The 21484-nt window shown below is 37.7% G+C and overlaps 1 protein-coding gene across 1 annotated transcript in view; it reads right to left on the minus strand.

Annotated features, from left to right (window-relative positions):
* GABRB1 (gamma-aminobutyric acid type A receptor subunit beta1) overlaps nt 1-21484 on the minus strand; it is a 423421-nt gene that overhangs the window by 24503 nt on the left and 377434 nt on the right. Inside the window, exons 6-8 of the mRNA XM_082462487.1 lie at nt 10913-11050; nt 10670-10822; nt 7538-7782 (exon numbers count right to left, since the gene is read on the minus strand). Of these exons, the coding sequence (XP_082318613.1) occupies nt 7538-7782; nt 10670-10822; nt 10913-11050 (536 nt within the window). The remainder of the gene's footprint in view (nt 1-7537; nt 7783-10669; nt 10823-10912; nt 11051-21484) is intronic.

Raw genomic sequence — 21484 nt, forward strand, 5'->3', positions numbered from 1 at the left:
CGGAGGTTCCTTAAAAAACTAAAAGTAGAACTACCATACGACCCAGCAATCCCACTACTGGGCATATACCCTGAGAAAACCATAATTCAAAAAGAGTCATGTACCACAATGTTCATTGCAGCTCTATTTACAATAGCCAGGACATGGAAGCAACCTAAGTGTCCATTGACAGATGAATGGATAAAGAAGATGTGGTACATATATACAATGGAATATTACTCAGCCATAAAAAAAAATGAAACTGAGTTATTTGTAGTGAGGTGGAGGCTAGTGACTGTCATACAGAGTGAAGTAAGTCAGAAAGAGAAAAACAAATACCGTATGCTAACACATATATATGGAATCAAAAAAAAAATTTGTTCTGAAGAACCTAGGGGCAGGACAGGAATAAAAATGCAGACGTAGAGAATGGACTTGAGGACACGGGGAGGGGGAAGGGTAAGCTGGGATGAAGTGAGAGAGTGGCATTGACATATATAGACTACCAAATGTAAAATAGCTAGTGGGAAGCAGCCGCATAGCACAGGGAGATCAGCTTGGTGCTTTGTGACCACCTAGAGGGGTGGGATAGGGAGGGTGAGAGGGACACGCAAGAGGGAGGATATATGGGGATATATGTATATGTATAGCTGATTCACTTTGTTATACAGCAGAAACTAACACAGCATTGTAAAACAATTATATTCCAATAAAGATGTTAAAAAAAAATAGATGACAAGGTATGCTCTCTGATGACATTGTTTGAACATCTGGGCCAAAAAACTCCCCCACCCCTCTTTTCTTTTAAGCTAGTTAGATTTTATTAAGCCAGTAAGTTAGATTTCTCTCTCATTCACAAAAGAATCCTATCTGTTTGAGTATAGAAGAAATTGGAGACTAGATGCCAGAAGGAAGATGAGAGAGAGAGAGAGAGATTTTGAGATTCCTGGAAAGGAAAATTAGACTCTTAGGTTGCTGAAGGCCCTGAAGATTACCTAAATTAAGCCACAACTAGAGAACAAAACATGGACCAAGCCAGATTTGGGCAGGGGTTTGAGGGCTAAAGAAGTTCATGAACTGTTAACACAGGCCGTCATTAGAAATCAGAGGCCCTGCCTGGATTTCTCCAGAATCCAAAATACTAAGTCAGAATGGTTAAAGTTGCATTAAAGGCTGATGGCAAGACAGTGATGTGGGGTGGAGCCCAGGCTCAAAGGCTAATATGTGTATCAAGCTGGTCCAAGCTAGACTTGAGAGAGCTGTTTACATTTATGAAGACTATTTTCACATGCATTTTGTATCCTGGAATTAATCACAATACAGAGTTTATTTACATTTAGAAAGTTGTCTGAAGGTATAGATGATTCACCATAGAGAATAGGAATGGGAGGAAAAGAAGTCAGATTACAGTATCAACATCTGGTTCTGAAGGGAAAAATTCTCTTTCTTGACTTTTGGGGTTCCAACTGCCCATCTTGTATGACTCTTCAGCAGATTTTACCAGTGTCCCCCATGACTTAGAATAATTTTGAGTCAGTCTCTGGTCACAGACCACCCATGCAACCATTCCATCTTAGGTGGATCTATTTGCAAATGGGCAGGCATTGTGGCCAGCAGATACAACTATATTTGCTCCAGGTTAGTACAAAAGTGGCCCTGAAGTAGCTTACTTACAGCTTAGTTGTACTGAGTAATCTATCTTTCAAAACTCTAAATACCATCTCTAGCTTCAAATGATACCTGAGGGTTTTATGAATCTATTGTCTTTATCACGTTGGAGGTTGAAACTCTCCTAATGTCTGGATTGAGCACCTGTACTCATATAAAAAGATGCTTCAGTGCAGTGGTGGAAATATAAATCAAGACAAAGCAAGCACTTCTGCAGCTTCAGTATAGATACCCTTGACAATACTGCCCAGCCAAGGCTATCAGAGTAATGTGTGATAAATGATCAATGCCACTCTATGCACTAGGGTACCAAGGCCGATATTAGGGATCCCTCAAATAAAAATTATCTGGGACCAACCAGAACATATATGTCATTTGAATTCAACTGTTTATAAGCATCTAAAAGGAAAGGGGAGGATCATCTAACCATTATAGTAAAGAAAAAGTATAATATTTTCTATTTCTTAAATTTAACCAGGGGGTAACATTTTTAAATACCACTTAGGTTACATCACTAACTTCACTGCTGGAGATGATGCAATGAACAGATGAAGTGATACACTTGCTTTGTTATTGACACATTGTCTGCCTGAGCCCCTGGTTTTAGAATAGGATAAGGAAGCCAGGAACTGGAAAAGCTAAGCAGCTACAGGCATGATTATAATTTCCTTGAGATAGTACTGGTCTATTAGTATTCCATCTAAATATGAAGAAGTTATAAAATCTTATCCATGACATTTTTTTGGAGACTGTATTTATCTGATGCTATATCACTGTGATTCAGAAAGAATAGCAGAGGTTGATAGAAAGTATGCTTGAAAAAATGTCAAAAATCAAAGTGATAGAAACAGTAAGTAAGTTTGGAGAAGAAGCTAAAATGGACTATAGACAGTCTCCTTTTCTTACTTATTATGAATACATAAGAATTTTATAAAACATTGTGATGTAACACTCAATACCTTGTGTGGTATCTAAGAACTCATCTTGAATGAAAAAGGCCTCTCTAGCAGTCATTCATTCAAAAAATTCCTATTTGGTATTTTCTCAGTTCTAACCACCAAGGAAAGAACAATAAACATAATAGACAAGGACCCTAGTGCCTATCTTTGGGAAGCTTGGAGATTAGCAGAGAGATAGAGGTTACAAAAATAATTACACAAATAAAATAATTACACATATACTCTATATTGTGGTAAGTCCTAAGGTGGAAAAGCACAGGATGTCATGAGAACAAATCACAAGGGTACAAAATATAAACCAGCAGCAGACATGTCAGTTAAGGCATTCCTGAGGTAGTAGCAATTATGGTAAGAACTGGGACAATGGAAAAATTGAGAGAAGGCCAATATTACCTTCAATCATACTAATTTTTTCTTCTGTGGTATAAAATCTGATTCTAATCCATCTAATAAAATTTTCAATTCTATGATTTCCACTGGCTCTTGTTTATAGTCTCAAATCCTAGTCTGATACTTCCCATCTCTTCATATATTATGTTAATCTTTTTCTATGGACTTTATTTTAAGCTTTTAATTTTGAAATTATTGTAGATTCCTAGAAAGTTGCAAAGATAGCACAGAGAGAGCCCAGGTACCCTTCACCCAGTTTCTCCCATTGATTATATCTTACTTAACTGTTGTACAATATCAAAACCAGGAAACTGATATTGGTATAGTGTGTATAGTTCTATGTAATTTTACTACATGTTAGAGGCCCATAACCACCACTGCAATCAAGACACAAAATTATTCTACCACTGCAAAGATTTCCCTCAAGCTACCCCTTTATGATCAGTCACACCCATCTCCCTCTCCCCACCACTGTCACTAAGTCCTGGCAACCACTAATCTGTTCTTCATCTCTATAATTTTGTTATTCCAGGAGTATTATATAAATGTAATCATACAGTATATAATCTTTAAGATTGGCTTTTTTCACTTGGCTTAATGCCCTTGAAATCCATCCAAGTTGTTGCCTGTATCAATGGTTCATTACTTTTTATTGGGCTAGTACCCCACAGTGTGAATGTACAATAGTTTGTTTAACCATTCACTATTTTAGGATATTTTGGCTAATTCCTATGACCTTCTAAAGATATTAATTATAGTTATTATTATTACTTATAGCCCTTATCTTTTAACCCAACATCTAAGATTTTTGCAGGTCTGTTTTTTTGGCTAAATTTCTTTCTCTTGACTATGGGCATTTTTTCCTATTTCCTCTCATGTACAGGAATTTTTTATTATTATGCTAGACATGTTGATGATGCACTGTAAAGACTGGATTTTGTTATCTTCCCTGATGATTGCTGGGTTTTGTTCTCAAAGGCAGTTAAATTACTACTGGATCCCCTAGAATGTGTAGACTTGGTTTTATGAGTTGTTAGAGTGAGTCTATTTTAGTTTTTCCCTTAACTCAAGGGGAATCTCTTATTCTTGTGACTTAGTCTTTACTCCTAAGGGTTTTAGTGAAAAGCCTAATGTATTTACCAACCAGTCCTAAATGCTGGATTCAAACTCCGAACCTTGACTTCCATATGGCGGGTAACAGCTGAAATCTCTGTCCATTCCTTTTTTTTTCTTTTTTTTTCAGCTTTTCAGCTGTTGTTGTTGTTGTTTTTCCTTCTGGATTTCTTGGCATTTTACCTGTACATGTGTAGTTCAGGGATCAACCAACGATTCATGGGATTTTGAATTTCTCCTGTGGCTTCACTTCTTCCTAAAATTTCCAGGAACTCTGGAAGTATCAAACTCCATGCTCTGATTTATCAGATCAATAAAACTGCAGTTTTTTGGCAGATGTTTCACTGTCCCACGTGCCCCTAGACTGGCCCCTGGCCTCAGGGGAAAAGCTGTATAAACACTGATTTCACACAGTGTAGTTCCCTTCATTGGAGAGTTGATTCTCTTCTAGTTTTTGCTTGTTTTCAGTTTCTCTTCCATGTCTTCAAGCAGATTTTTAAAACTTTTGCTCAGGGTTTATAATTTTTAATCTCCAGGAGGGTTAGTTTGATATAAACTACTCTACCATGTCTTCACGTGATCTGTTTTTGAATTTTGGCATAAAGTTGTCTATTTATGTTTCTGTGAAAAGCATCTCTGGCATTCCTAGTCTAGCTTTCCATGGATAAAAATACATCTTTATTTTCTTTATGTGTTTCATCTTCTGACAGTTGAGGGATTTTTCTATGCTTTCTCTTGGAATTCAAATAAAATAAAGTCAATTCACCTGGAATAAAAGTTTCCTGATTTGAGATCCAATGAAACATTACTTTGTTTAAGCCCAGAGTTGTTCAAACCACCTGCTTATAAAATAAAGATCAGCTATATGGGAACATCCTACTTAGCTATTAGCTAGTCACTAAGGCCTCTTCAGAGCAGTATATATTATGCATCTAGATATGATATGGGATAGGAGGCTTTCCTCCAGCCTTTATTTGTCCCTTAGCACCTTAGAACAGTTCTCTGATATCCTAGGGTGAAATCAAGGCAAATGCCCAGAGTTTGGTTAAAGTTTGTTTTATAATCTCTTTATTTTATCTGAATAATTCGATTTCAGTTTGCCTGACCTTTCCATTTAGTTACTGACTCTGGACAACCTTGCTTTTCTAGCCAATTGAAAAGCCCTGTTTTCTTCATTTTACCTCTCCAAATTCTACCTATCTTTGAGTGTCTATCCAGTACATATTTTCTAAATTTTCCTACCAGTGAACCTACACCACTTTATCTATCTATGTAGGGCTTTCATCATGATATATCCGTGCACATTCCAAACTCTACAGAGGACCAGCTAGTAGGTTTAGAAGCACTTGAGATGTGAATGGGAGTAGAAAAGAGGTGCTCTTGAAAACTACTGCTAAAGTACTTTTTTAAAATACTTTTTTTGCTAAAGTATCTTTATTTATTTATTTTTGGCTGCGTTGGGTCTTCGTTGCTGCGCGCGGGTTTTCTCTAGTTGCAGTGAGCTGGGGCTACTCTTCGATGCAGTGCACGGGCTTATCACTGCCGTGGCTTCTCTTGTTGTGGAGCATAGGCTCTAGGCGTGCAGGCTTCAGTAGTTGTGGCTTGTGAGCTCAGTAGTTGTAGCTCATGGGCTGTAGGCATGTGGGCTTCAGTAGTTGTGGCACACAGGCTCAGTTGCTCCGCGGCCTGTGGGATCTTCCCGGACCAGGGCTCGAACCCATGTCCCCTGCGTTGGCAGGTGGATTCTTAACTACCGCGCCATCAGGGAAGCCCTTCCTTTAAAAAATTTATTTTTATTGCTAAAGTACTTTTAAAGCTGGTATGGCTACAATCAGATAATAGGAAGCTTCAACCTTTCTTCAAGATAAATGCTGTCCTGTCTTATTTTATAATCCATTCATAATTTTCTTTCCAGCCGGATCAGAAGATTCTCAAGGGCAAGTATCATGCCTACTCCTTTTCCCATAGCATTGACCATAGTGTTTTATACAAGAGCATAAATTTATTTGAGTGTGTTGCTTTGAATTTTGCCCATTTGGCTGAATCTGCATGTTTTCCTCGTTTGTAATTTTCTAATTACCTGACAGTGTTTGTCAGATTTTGATATCCTACAAAAGAGCATGAACAAACACCTTGAAGATTCATTATTTGACTTCTGCCTGATTCTCCAGCCACAACTCAAATTATTCTCTTTCTCCCTCACTTCCTATGTTCTTGCTGCATTGGTCTTCTCTCAGTCCTTTAACACGTCACACAATTCTTTGCCTAGAATGGACATGGCATAGTTGCGGCTTCCATCACTTAGGTGTCACATCAAATGGTAATTCCTCAAAGAGGTCTTCCTGATCACCTGGTCAAAGTTCCCTGTTCCCTTGAACCTGACCCCAAACATTCTCTTGCCCATTACTCTGTTTTACTTTCTTTGTAGCACTTCCTATTACCTGAAATTATGCTCTCGACACTTGCTTGTTTGTTTACTGCCTGTCTTCCCACGTTAGCATCTAAACTCCATGAGAGCAAGGAACTTCATCTCATTCAGAGCAGTACCCCCAATGCTCAGAACCGTGAATGAATATTTGAGTCATCACCCTGTGTGCCATCTTGAAAACAATTTGTCGTGGATCCAGTATTTCAAGGCACATAATTGTCAAATGATTACAGTGAAAAATGCCACAGAAGTAGAGACTATAGGGATTTTTAAAAAGAATAAACAAAGCGTTATTTTAATGCACAGTGAGAACACAGGTCATAAGATCTACCAGTGAAAAGCAAAGGAAAAATACTGACAATGTGTTGTATATAATAATAGCTAATACTTATTGAGTTCTTACTATGTACTAGGTATTGTTCCAAATAATAGACTTTAAAAGAAGTAACAAAGCTCATTTAGTCCTTATGATAACTGAGAGATAGGTATACTATAGTAATCTCCATTTTATGGTTGATGACACTGAGAACAGAGGTTAGATAAGGAGTTATATAGGTTGATTTGTCTTAAGTTCTAAAGCCAGTAAGTGGCAGACCTGGGAATTAAATCCAAGCAGTCTGATTCCATTCTGTGGTTGTAACCACCGTGCTATAGTGCGTCATTGCCACTTAGGAGTAAGAGTTTGTTCACTTTAGTTCTCTCATTTATTTATTAAGTAGATCTGGAATTATTCTTTTGTGTATAGTTTCACAACTACATAGTTTAAAGTAAAGAATAATGGACTTAGGGTTGAGTTGCAGGCCCAGGTACGTTATTAATCTATGTAAACTTCAACCTAACATCTTCAATTGTCAATTTTCAAATATGTGAAATGAAGGGTGGTCGGAGCCTTATTAAAGATAAACGAATATTTCATAATTTTTTTCTGTTATGAGAGCTCTGGGCACCATGCTGCTGCTGAATTTCAGAAGAAGATTGTTAAGAATATTTAATATATTACCTGGACTTTATTCATCTCCAGTTTGTTCTTCTCATTAGCGCTCTGGTCTTGTTTGCCAGCTCCTTTTTTCTGAGGGCCTTTTCCAAAGAAGATGTAATTTACAAAGGCATATTCCAGCAAAGCCAGGAACACAAACACAAAGCAACCCATCAGGTAAATATCAATTGCTTTGACATAAGGGATCTTTGGCAGGGTCTCCCTGAGGTGAGTGCTGATGGTTGTCATTGTCAGCACCGTGGTGATTCCTATGAAACAGAAAGACACAGCTTAGCTGAGCGCACTTGTTAAGTTCCCTTTTTAAGATTGAGAGGACAGATGCCGATCTCTTGTTGGTGCTCCAGGATGATGGCAGTAATGCAATAAACCACGGGGCAAAAAGGGCAGACAATTTGAAAGACAAAGCTGCAGGCTCCCTACGTAGTCCATAAGTAAATCATAAAATGGGATGCTCTGTGAGTGTTGGGTTGAAAACTGTTTTTTTTAAAAAAATAATGCACAAAGGAAAAAGAAAAGTAGATGGAAATATTCAAATCTCATTGATATGCCCACTGCTTACTGTCAAATGTCCCTCATTCTGCTACATGCCACCTCCTTCTTTCCTTCCTTCTCTCAGCGTGTCTGTCATGTCCCTCCTAAATCTGTCCTTGTAATACTAATCACCACAGCACTCACTACCGAACTGAAAGTTGGTGACCAGTTTGAGGAGACCTATTTCATCGCATGCAACTGTAATACACCCAGGTCACAGGGTCAGTACGGTCTTTTAAAATTATAATGCATCATTCATAGTGAGTCAACATGAAAAGAAGAAACAAATAAGAAAGTTCATGATTTGCATCAAGTATTTGATATACGTATTTTAAAATATAACATAATCGTATTGCTTTTTTTTTTTTTTTTTTTTTTCAAATATTACCTCTAGTTCCTTGATTCCAGAGACTAGAATGAATTAGTTCCCCGGAGTCAGGAAAAGACTTCCTAAAAATTCAACTTGTTAAAGAAATTTAAGAGTGTAGTCTTTTAAAAAGGAAGATTCTGCTTTGTCTACTTTGTTAAATATGGCATTCTTAACAATATAATGTTTGTCTGTCTGTATAATATTTTGTGTTGATTATGGTGATGAAATGATAATTGGGAAAAATAGGAAGTGATACTTATATCTAATACTAAACTCTGCTGTAATACTAATATTACACATTTGTATAGTGTTTTTACAGTTTTAAACACTTACAGCTATGAATTATATGGCTGTCATAACAGCCTGCTGAGTGTGATAAGGCAGGTATATAATTCCCATTTTATATCTGAGTAAACAGAAACTCTGAGATTAGTTATTTTGCTGTAGATCACCCAGCTAGGGGCAAAAAGCAAGGAGGTATGAAGCAAAGGCATTTAAAATAAAACCAGAGAGATGAAAAAGTAAAACGTGAAACTTGACAGAGGTCCTTAAAAATTAAGATAGGAAATGTGAAATGGATATTAAAGACAAAGGAGAACTGGCAAAGGGAATGGAAGTTAGAAAATGAAAAGGGAAGAAAATAGTTTAGCACTCATTTGCCAGCCAGATTATTCTATTCAGATTCCCTGATTTGACTACTAAACTTCAGGAGAACAGATAAAGTAGGAAGTCAGAACTACCATACAAAAGGTTAAAATAGTTCAGATCAGTGATAAATTTAAATGTCTGGACTGATATTAAATGCCATCATGAATCATCCTATTTATTTCTTTGAATAAAGTTTTAAATTTCCCCTAATATAATTCTACCTAATGTTCTGTACAGAAGCAATAATTCATTAAAATCTACTAATTCCACTTCTGCTTCTACTCCTTGGCTTAAATTTTTTAAGCAAGAAGGGCTAGTAAATAAACGTCTTTTCACTTAGATAAGTTTTTAAATACCTTAGGTTTTACATTTCAAAGAACAGGTTTATTCAGCATCTCTATATGCTGACACCTCTAATCAAAATATTATTAGCTTTGAGGATAGATGTGTAAAGAGAGCCACAATTCATGACCTTGATAGTTCATATTCTCTGCTGTAGACACTGTCTGATGTTTTTTCTTTAACCATAGCGTATACACATATTCATGTTCATATTCAAATAATATGTGCAGATACATGTGTATGATATGATAAATTATTTGTCTTCTTTCCTTAGTCTTGTAATGTTCAAAGGTTGATAAGGGGCTGCCAGCACTTGACTTTGTGAGCCTTATATACTCAACCAATAGAGATGGGCTATAGAGTTGACAATTAGTCTAGGGGTGAAAGGGTATATGCTGATCATCTAATCCAGTTCCGTAGTCTCAGAAGAGAAGAGCTGTATATGTTAGCTTAGTAATAAATGATGTTCTTTTGCGTGTGTGTGTGTGTGTCTGTAAGTAAGCCCCAGAAAGTGATAACTGAAATGGCTCTAGGGTAAATACGAGGCAGACCCACACATACCCAGATACATCAGACAGACCTTACATATTCTAACTTTCCAAGGAATCCTTTAAAATCTCAAATATAACCTTTTAGCTTACAGCAATTACTCAACCATGGCAAGATTAGTTCTGAATTCTGTTTCCCCGGGAAGGAAACCATTTTTTATTCTGTCCTGATCACAGATCATTAATATAGCTGATGAATTGTCTGTGCCTTATTCAAGTAGAAGGAGCTCTATTTAAGGGAGACAGAGTGATACAATTTAACTATAGTTAATATTTGAAAGATAATATTGACATGGCTTGTTAATGGTTACAAGGTTTAGCTTTCTCCAAATCCATTTGAGAGTAATGCAATAATGTTCTCCACTGTAAAGAGAAGGAACCAAAGAAGAAATCACAAAGTTAGTAAAATATTAGTGTAATGAGAATTTTAAAATATTCTCTAAGAAGCACTTATATAGCGTTGAGTGTACTCCAAGATTTGTTTTTTATTTTGGTAAAATGATAAAAAGATATTATGTTGTAAAACATTCACCCTGTAAGTGCTTACACATAGATGTTTTATTATCCAGCAGTCTTATGGTAATCTCATTCTCTGGCTCTCTGTGAGAGACACCCTTGCCTGTAATTCTTATCATTCATTGGTTGTTGTTTGACGTTAAATCCCACCAGCTCTCTGTAGTGCTGGGGATGCATTACCTAGTGCGACTCTGGCTGCAGAGGCATCATAGTTGATCCAAAACGACACCCAGGACAGAATTGTAATCAGTGTGGAAGGCATGTAGGTTTGCAAAATGAAGTAACCAATGTTTCTCTTTAGACGAAAACTTAGTGACAGTCGTGGATATGCCCCTGCGTGAAAAAAAAAAATAAAAGAAAATAATATCAGATGGTCATTTGGTGGGAGCCATCTCCTTTCTTATCATCGGGAAACATCCTCACCTGTTGTGAACTCCACCTTCTTGGACACCATCTTATAGTCAACAATTGAAAACTGAGGAAGCTCAATTTTATTCACTCCTGTTACTGCTCCTTCTCCTCCATTCCAGTAAAACTCGATGTCATCAGTGGTGTAGCCATCTGAAACCAAGAAACAGCAGAGTTAAACAGGATTCAGTTGGCCTAGAAATTCATTTTGAAGACAGTTGGGGATTTGGAGAGAAATTTCCCAGCAATTGATGATAAGATGATTTTGCTTTAAATTGGGATAACACAAGAGGTTTCATGTTGAGTGCTGTTTCTGACAGGCTGGTTGTGGCTGCCTTGAGAAGATGGATATACTTGGCTGTACTGAACATAACCTCTGTGATCATTCAGTGATATCTGATATCACTGCTGCATATTTATTCTCATTGTGTCCACTAATGGGCACTCTTCGGTTAGATTGAGGGATGCCCGAATTCTAGGTGCCTGGGCATAGATTTTGACTATGTGTTATTTAACAACAACAAGTATAATAATTGAGCACATATTTGTTAAAAGGGGAACAGAAAGGATAAAGGGATGGGGTATAATAAAAGATCAAATTAGTACGGACCCATTAAATGATCAAGACATTCAAAAAAGAGTATACATTTTTCAAAGAAAATTAGGTAAGCTTCTCTTTATAGCCTTTGATTGTAGCTAATATATAGGTGAACATTTTAGGAAATATGTGAATTTTTGATCATATTTTTATATCTTAATACTTATGGTAGTGAGGTTTAAGTAATTTAAGGCGAATGTGTAGAGGATTGTAGATTGTGCTAGAAGGATCTATCTTGAAATCTATTCCCCCTTCCATTTCTGCTCCCAATTGCCATGGGTCTGCTTGGATTATGGTCATATATCAGAGTAGCTTGCATAAAAAATGTATTAATATATTAAAAAATCTAAAAATCATTTAAAACATATAGAAGGCTTTATATTTGTATCTTTCTATCTGCTAGAGACAAAAAAAGATCTTTCTAAGGTTATTTCCTATTTTTATTGACCTCAAATAAAAAAGCATCAAATCCTTTTCCATTAGAATTACTAGGACTTATGTTTCAAAAGTAACCATATAATGTAGTAGATATTTTTCCTACTAACTTTTGATTAAACCAGAAACATTTTCTCAAGAGATAAAGAATAATATATTTAAAATTTAGAAATTGAATGCCAAGTGCCAAAGAATCACCATCAACATATCACCGAAAGAATGTAAGAAAATTTAAGGTCTTCTTCCTTTTTATTTTGAGGGGAAATAAAATTATCTTCACTTTATTGCTTTAAACACTTCTAGCTTCTCTTCAAAAAGCTCTTTTTTGAATTCTTACCCCTGAACTCACTGCACTCACAACTGTCTTGTATTTGTTACTTTTGCCACTCTATACAGGTTATTATTTACTATAATATGTTTCAATTTGTTTTATTTTATTTCTCTTAAAACCATCTTCTTCTAGTTCAAGAACTTGCCCTTTCTTCAAAGGGTAATCTTTCATATTCAGTAACCTATTTTACAATGACCCAAGTAGAGCATAGAAATGGAAGATATTTACTTTTAGATATAATCTTCAGTGTCTGAGAGGCAGTGAGACCCTTGATACCCACTGGACTTAGAGCAATCTACATGGAACTAATTGGCATGTTGGGGATTTCCACCAAATTTGGGTATGGCTCTGTAAGATTGTGATTCTTAACATCTCTTTGAGAATCTGATAAAACCTTCTGAACTCAAGAGAATGAGAAGACAAGCCACAGATTGGGTGAAAATATATACAAAAGACACATCTGATAAAGGACTGTTATCCAAAATATACAAGGAGATCTTAAACCTTGACAGTAAGAAAACAAAAATCCTGAATAAAAATGGGCCAAAGACCTTAACAGACATCTCACCAAAGGAGATATACAGATGGCAAATAAGCATATGAAAAGATGCTCCACATGACATGCTGTTAGTGAAACACAAATTAAAACAATAATGTTATGCTACTGTACACCTATTAGAATCGTCAAAATCTGGAACACTGACATCACCAAATGCTGGAGAGGATGTGGAGCAGCAAGAACTCTCATTCATTGCTGGTGGAAATGCAAAATGGAACAGCCACTTTGGAAGAGAGTTTGGCAGTTTCTTACAAAACTAAACACGCTCTAATCATATGACCTAGCAATCATACTCCTTGGTTTCTAGCCAAAGTAATTGAAAACTTGTGTCTACACAAAAACCTGTACACAGATGTTTACAGTAGCTTTATTCATAATTGCCAAAACTTGGGAGCAACCAAGATGTCTTTTGGTCCTTTGATACTGTCATACACATAGGTAATGGTATATTGCTCAGTGCTAAAAGGAAATGAGCTATCAAGCCACGAAAACACATGGAAGAAACTTACATGCATATTATAAAGTGAAAGAAGTCAATCTGAGAAGGCCACATACTGCATGATTCCAACTATGTGACATTCTGGAAAAGGCAAAACTATGGAGACGGTAAGATGAGTGGTTGCCAGGGGTTGGGGGTGGGGAGGGATGAATGTACAGAACACAGATCTTTAGAGAGCAATAAAAATACTCCGTATGTTACTATAGTGGGAGACAAATGTCAGTATGCATTTGTCTAAACCCATAGAATGGACAACACTAAGAGTGAACCTGAAAGTAAATTATTGACTCTGGGTGATAATGATGTGTCCACGTCATTTCATCAGTTGTAACAAATGCACCACTTTGGTGGAGGATGTTGATAACAGGGGAGGCTATGCATGTGTGGCGGTGGGGAGTATATGGGAAATCTCTGTACCGTCCCCTCAATTTTGCTGTGAACATAAAACTGCTTTAAAAAATATTCTTAAAAAACTTCTGAAAAAACTCTACAGAAAAACATACATATAATACATATGTATAGATAGGTAAATAAATACAATGTGATGGTAATTTCAGAGAATCATGGCTTCCCCTGGAGCCATTTAAGTGTTCTAGAATAAGAACCTCCTCTCGGAGGGGAAATGGCTAGTGGCAACACGACAGCTTAAACTCAACCCTGATGCTCTTCCTTCCACTTCTGATACAACCATGAACTTCTAAGCCCAGCATGAAGTGGGATCTGGGGAATGTGAGGTCTCAGCTCTGTCTGGATCTAGTAGACAATGATGTCATGGGATGTTTTTCCCCTCAGGGATAGGAGAGAACTGGGGGACTACTGGCATGGGGTACTTGGATGCGGTTAGAACAGTGAGATTAAGGAAGAAAGCTGGATGCAGGGATTTGGGGGGACTATTAAATGAAGTCTGCTGCCACTTGTGTGACTATTTGGAGGAACTGCTGTTTTCACAGTCCTTTAATAAGATGTAGGAGAGTTTAAAAAGTGGGGAGAGAGAGGAAGAGAGAGAGAGAGACTGCCTCCTGGTGCATCAGTAGGGGAATGACAGCTTGCCTGGAGCCCACCATGCTTTTCATCTAGCTAGAACACTGTTTCCATTTACGGTGCTCTGGCAGCTGGGTCCAAATCCCAAGGGATAATCAAGAGAAACACAACGATATTTATAAGAAAATCCAGTCATCCTACAGAAGGAAAACAAGCATAAGGTCCAGAATAGATGGCTCCTCGTGAGAAGAACTGGTGGAAGAAGCAGATGATAGTTTGAACTTTTCATTTCCCATCCTTATTCAAAATTTGGGAACATATAAGGGTATCTGATGAGAGCACAAAAACTTCCTTACTTCCTTGTACTAAAACCCATAGTTTTTAATTAAAAAAGAGTGTTAGATAAATTGAAAAGAAGATGGCCACTGATGAGGCCAGATTAGTGGATTGGAAGACAGTTTGAACAAAATTATAGAGATTTGGAAAGCATAAGGGCTTTGAAAGACTCATCTAGGAGAGCTAACATATGAATAGTGGGCATTCTTGACAGAAGAAGAGGAGCCATAATACACAAAAAGAAAATACAAATTTCCCTGAATTTAATAAACTGTTTTGCATATTGAAGGGCTCATTATATTATGTAACCCTGATATCACTACTGAACTCCAAGGGTAAAAGAATAATTTTACAATCTTCCAGACACAAAGTACAAGGTATTTTCACAGGAAAAGCTATCAGACTTCTGAAAAGAAAGGATTATAGAATAACAATTCAGAACATCTAGAGTAAAGGCAAAAGGACAGCAACTCAGAGACTCAAGAGTCCCATTCCCCGCCAAAATACCACTTCTTTCCAGAGAAGAATTCCAGAGAAGAATATATCACCCAGGGACCTGTTTGAGGAAATTATTCTACAGAAGACTCCAGTCAAACAAATGAATCAGGATGGATAACTAAGACATCATCAGGGAAAGCTCATTGGAAACAGGAGGGGTGTAAAGAATTATAAGACTACTTTGCTCAAATCTATGCAAACAAATTTGAAAATTTGAATAAAATGGATAATTTTCTCGTAAGAAAAGCATTTGCTAAAGCCCAAATCAGGAGAGGCAGAAGATCAAAGTAGCTTGATGTTACCCCCTACAAACAAATAAACACCAGACTCAAACATTTAAGACTGATAATTCTATTACTACTTAAACAGTTCCAAAGTATAGGGGAAAAATGAAAACTTCCAAATTGTTTTCATAAACTAAGGAGAACATATTAGCAAAACAAGATCCAGCAGTACATTAAATAACAATGCATAACTAGTGGGGTTTATTGTAGGAGTGCAAATGATTCAATATTAGAAAATCTAGTAATATACTTCATTATATTAACAGATCTAAGGAGAAAAAAGCATATGATTATATACACAGGTGCTAAAAAGGCATTTGACAAAATTTAATAGCCAGTCTGTTTGTTTTTTAACAAAACAAACATCACTCAATAAATACGCATAGATGGATATTTCCGTAACATGGTAAGACATATCTATCTCACGCTCAAAGCCAGAATCACGCTTGTTGTGGAAACACTAGAATATTCCCATGAAAGTTAAGAACAAAATAAGAGTGTCCACTACCATTGCTATTATTTTTAACATTGTTCTGGAAATACTAGCCATTAGGGTAAAGAAAGAAAATTGAACTATAAAGTTGGAAAACTGCTGGTTAAACTATTAAGATTTGTTAATTATACAACTGTATATCCAGTAAACCCCAAAGAATGCACTGAGAGACTTTTACAAACAATAGAATTAGTATGATTATAGGGTACAAAATTACTACACAGAAATGGGTAGCTTTCATATAAAAAAACAAAAATTTATAATGGAAGAAAAGACCCTTTTTAAAATAGAGACAAGAAATATCTAGTAATAAACTTAGAAACAGGCAAGACTTATATGAAGCAACAATTGAAACAGTTTTGAAAAGCACAAAAGAAGCCTTGAACAAATAAAAAGACATACCATGTTTTGAATAGGAAGACTCAACATCATTAAGTTCGTTTACAACTTAATGTGATTGCCTAGTAATACCAATGAGCTTTTCGTTTTGGGAACTAGACAAAGTGATTCTAAAGTTAAAATAAACAGATTGAAAAATCTAAGACAGCTCTAAAAAATAAGACTCCTGGCTTTGTGCTACTAACCTTAACTTGACAACCAGGCACTAACCTATGTGTGTGTCTTACTCATTCAATGAGTAGGTATTTATTGAGTGCTGACTATGTGCCAGGGGGTGTAAAGTTACCGTGGCTACAGTGGTGAATAAAACTGACATGGCTCCTGCCCTCTTGGAGCTTGCATATTTCATGTAAATTGTTACATATTTCACCACAAAATTCCTTTCTAAATCCTTCTGTATGGATTGGCTTTCTTTAGCATGTGTTTTAATCTTCAGGAAAGCTTTGCAACAAGGTAGTGGATAAGATTTAGGTAGCCTTATTAAATGAAGTTAAGTGATGTCAAAGGTGATATTTGAGGCACTCCTTTTGTTGGTGCAGCTCATACAGTATAGATGGCTCTGGAACCAGGAATCCTGGTTTTAGCTTTCTGTGGTCCTGGAGTCAACACATGGCAGGAGCTACCTGACTACCAGCTTCCCGATTGTGGTGAAGCCATCAGTCCCCTTGGAGGGCCGGTCTGCACTGTGATACTGGGAATCATTTCTAGTTGCCCAGCCTAGAGCCTGCTACTTCCGTCTTTTAATTTTGTAAGCACCACTTCCTTCTATTGAATCTCTTTCTGCTTAAGCTAGCCAAATGGACTTCTGTTATATGCAGCAGAATCTGGATTGATACATTCTCTTTCTCTTCTGGGGAAGAATTATTTGCTCCAGATTTGGAATTACCAGAGCTTTCCAGGAAAACCTCTGTTGGCTTGTGCTGGTCATTCATTTGCTGTTTCTGTGCCTCTTCTGCTATCTATACTCTGCTATCTGTACCCCTGGGGCTGGGCTCCCTGTCTCTCTGGCTTCCTGATAGATGCTGCCCCTAGGAAGAATAGGCTGAAGATTAGAAGGTAGAAGGAGGAGGCGAGGCTCTTGATTCTGTCTCTGGCAGTGTGGCCATGTTGCTGGTGATTGCTGCCAGGGCAGTGGGGTGATTCCAGACTCCCACGGCCCCTCTTCTGGAAACTCTGCAAACAACCAGAACAGCATTTCTAATAGGATCCAACAAATTCAGGCTCATGGGCACTTGTTTCTGGCTTTTCCTCCTTTAACACCCTTTTTTCCTTCTCTCTTTTGCTTTTCCAGCTCGTCCAACCTTTGTAACCAATTCTCTCTATTAAATTCCCTATTTGAAAAAACTTGAGTGGTTTCTGCTTTGCAGTGAGCTCCTGTCAGTCACATAGTGTATCTTATCATGCAAATATTTCATCTGTTTACATAGCTTTGTGTTTGTCTCTGCCTTTTGTCTCCTTCATCTCTCATTATATGATACACTTTTTGAAAGCAAAGACCTTCTTTTATTCTTTAAAAAATTTCCTGATGCCCAGAACAGATTCTGTCCACAGTCATGTATCCAATATATATTTGTGAATAAATGACTTTGTGAATGTTGTTTGCTGCTTAGGGGTCTATGTTTATTGTCTCAGACAGGTAGCCTGATATATAACTTACTTGGTAGCATTCTTGAGCCAGATTTATTCCTTGCTTAAAATGCTTCTGCTCACAAGGGCCTTACAGGTGGGTCTGGGCACCAAGAAAATGGAAAAAGCTGCTTATTAATTTGAGGCTTACTGAGTAACTAGGTGATAAATTACAACCTCAGTCTGATCTTCAAATTGTAGGATTCTAGGGGAGAACTATGTAAGCAATATCTAGAGTTGAAGGACCAGAGATGTTTCGCCGTTTGGGATTGAGAGGGGAGAAGACGGTGGGTGAGCCCAAACCTCTCACTATCTTCTGCTTTTGCAGGGCAGCAGAGCCCTTCAATGCCATGCACAAAAACAGAGCTGGAGTATGGCTATCAATCAATGTGAATCTTAATAGGATTCAACGATTTATACAGTCAGTGGTCTGGGTCTGTATTCCCAAGCTCACTGGCACTTTGTTCAACTAAAACCCTTTAGGCTTAGTGTCCAAGGTACTGAGATAATTACAGATGATTTTGGGGAAAAAAGAATGCTCACTCCGTTTCAGGTGGAAGTGTGAGTTCTCATGGGAACAATAATGGCAACTGGATCCAAAGGGGAGAGCCTACAAATAAACTATTATTCAAAGATTACACAAGAACATTTTGCCACAGAGAGCAAACATCAATTTTCTCACACCCAAGCAACCTATTTACCAAAGGTTTCCTTTAGGAACCAGTGACTTCATACAGTGTCTCAAAGCCCGAACCCTTGGATACAAAGGATATTGTTTCCTAGCAACAATAGCTACACAGAAGCTCTCAAAATTTCCTCTCAGCCCCTGGGGACTTCTTAGTGGGGCAGAAAGTACAGATAAAATTAAGTTGAGGTCATTGGTTAAAGATGCATGGAGCTAGTACAAATATACAAGCATCTGGATGTTAGTGTTTCTCTTTGCTATTTGAAACACTCTATTTTTGATGCATTTTTCTAACCTGGAAATAAAAATTACTCCCTGTCGTGCTTAATAGAGCTGGGAGGATGGTCTAAAATTGTACTGAAATGTGTTTTAGAGAATGGAGAGATTTAAGCTTCTAATCCACGAGTGGACATGAGTAAATGCATTCCCCTTTGTGGAATGGCCATGGCCTCATCTCAAGTTTCACAGTGTGGGGCTTGATTGACTTAAGCCAATTGTTAAAACACCATCCCCTTTGCTATGGTGATTGGCTAAGGGTTAGGCAATAACCCAGGTCTAAAATAATTAGGTCATAGCAGGTCCCCTGCCCAAATTAATTGCTTGGAAATAGGCATGTGACCCAAGTTGGTCCAGTCCTAGAGAAATCTAGGACTTGTGTTCAAAAGTTGGAGGAGAGAAGATTTCCCTCTCTCTTTTAGCTGTTGGTAAACAGGAAATGCTGAGTGGAGAGTGGCCAGTCCAGCTATAAGAGCCAGTATCTTCCCTTCCTGTTTACATCAGTCATTACTAGCACCTAACTGAAGTCACACTCATGATCAACATTTCAGCTGACCTACTGAAATAAATTTAGTAGTCTTCTACTCTCCACTTCCTCCTGCTCCTTCCACGTGGGGGCAGAAATATTAGGAGTTTATCAATATCTCTGCTCCAGGAACTGTGTAGATCCTTCCTCTTTCAAGGTTATTAGATATTTGTAATGGTGCATCTCAGAAGCAGATAAAAAGCCAGTTGGGTCTAATCCTTCCCGTGGCTCCAAATCTGCTATAACATTTATTTTAAAGGCTACTTGGGATTCCTTTCTCACCCATCTCTGTATCTCCTAGGTATCCTAAGAAGCAGTAAACCGACCGTGGAAGCCAGATTTTTAAAGCATTCTCTCAAGTATTAAGAAACTGTAGGTACAACAGCAGAAACTAACACAACATCGTAAAGCAACTATACTCCAATTAAAAAAAAACTAAACCAAAAAAAAAAAAAGAAACTGTAGGTACAAATCTGTGCAACAAACCACTTAATAATTGACCCCTACCTGACGACCCACCATTTGAGTGGTCATCCTGTCCCTAGGGATGGACCTCTTGCTATTTTCTTAGTCAACTCAATAGTTAATTACGTTTCTGGGTAATCGTTAGAAAATACGTCCTTATAATAAGTAAAAATTCACCTTCTTGGAGAGCATTCACCATCTGATCCTTGTCTACCCCTTGTGCTAATAGAAAATAAACCCAGGACCTTTTCTACATGACAGTACTTCCCATTTTTCAGCACATGTCTCACGATCCCTTTCAGCGTTTCCTTCTTCAGGCTTTGGTCTTTCGCAGGATGTACTCAACCTACGCAGCTTTTCTCCTCTCAGTAGTTTCCAGTTTGCTGATATGCCCTTTGAAGCATGGAAGCCCCAGGCTGAGAGGTGGCCATGTCTACCTCGGCTCTTCTCCCTCCTTTGGAGTTATCTGGAAATTTTTCCTATTGTGTAGACTCACCCCCAAGATTAATCCTGCCCTGGTTTAATCTGGCCAAACATAGGAGGCCATGGCACCTCCTATGTTTGGCCAATATGTAAATTTCCAGAGTGACTTTCCAAGAGTCCTGCCCCTTCATACCTGACTGCTTAATACCACAGAGTCCATTAATCCTTGTCTACGCTAGATCATCCCCATTTAAAGACTTTTAGATCCCAGGTACTTTTGTTTTTGGAGACACCTTCCCACGTTACATTAAATACATTAAAGTGCATTCACATCCCATGTTAAACCTAATTTACATGTCACTGTAAAAGCACTGGATTGCAGCTGACTTGTTAACATAATGTTATATTAGTTTTAATACTGTAGTTTTCCTTATGCATTTTGGAGCCAATAATTTAAGACCCTTGATAAACTCGTAGTATGTAGACATTTTGCCTATAGTGCTTGTTGGCAAAATGGCTTTGCTGGAGCCCAGATACCAACTGGGCTCAAGTGCACTGCTTAAGATCTCTTTCCATGTATTCTTTACTTGGACTATATCCAGCTCCTCTTAAATTTATGACTGATGGGAATTCTGCTGTCATCGTTAGATCTTCTGACCCTGATTGTGGCTTGTCCTGATTTCTAAATTGGCTACCACCTGGAATTTCTCATGATGAAATTGTCTTTCAGGTTGTACTGCATGCAGTAGCTACCCCCTTGGGTTGTTCAGGTGCCCTCTCTGAGGCTGAGCCTCTGTCTGACCCTGTCTGGCCTCCTCTACCATTCTTCTGGCCCCATGCTGATGAGGTTCTTATATGCTTTCCAACATGCCTGTCCAACTCATGATATTCTTGGTGTAGCCAGCTAGTGAAGAGCAAGAATTTTCTTATTCTAGTCACTGGTCTTCTATTAAAGCAGCACAAGTTCAAATTAGCTTTTTGACAGTCACATTACTTTTTCTTCCTTGGACTCAAACATAGGATCTAATATAGTCCCCATTAAATTTTATCTAATTCAATTTGACTTGCTGTTGGGGTGTTTTTTGATCTTTATTTGCTCACCCTCCTGGTTTCATGTTCTCTTCAGGTTTGATAAACATGCCTTTTATCATTATTCCCTTGACTGAGACAAAT

Source organism: Balaenoptera physalus (assembly GCF_965194825.1).
Source record: "Balaenoptera physalus genome assembly, chromosome: 5".
Classification (NCBI taxonomy): domain Eukaryota; kingdom Metazoa; phylum Chordata; class Mammalia; order Artiodactyla; family Balaenopteridae; genus Balaenoptera; species Balaenoptera physalus.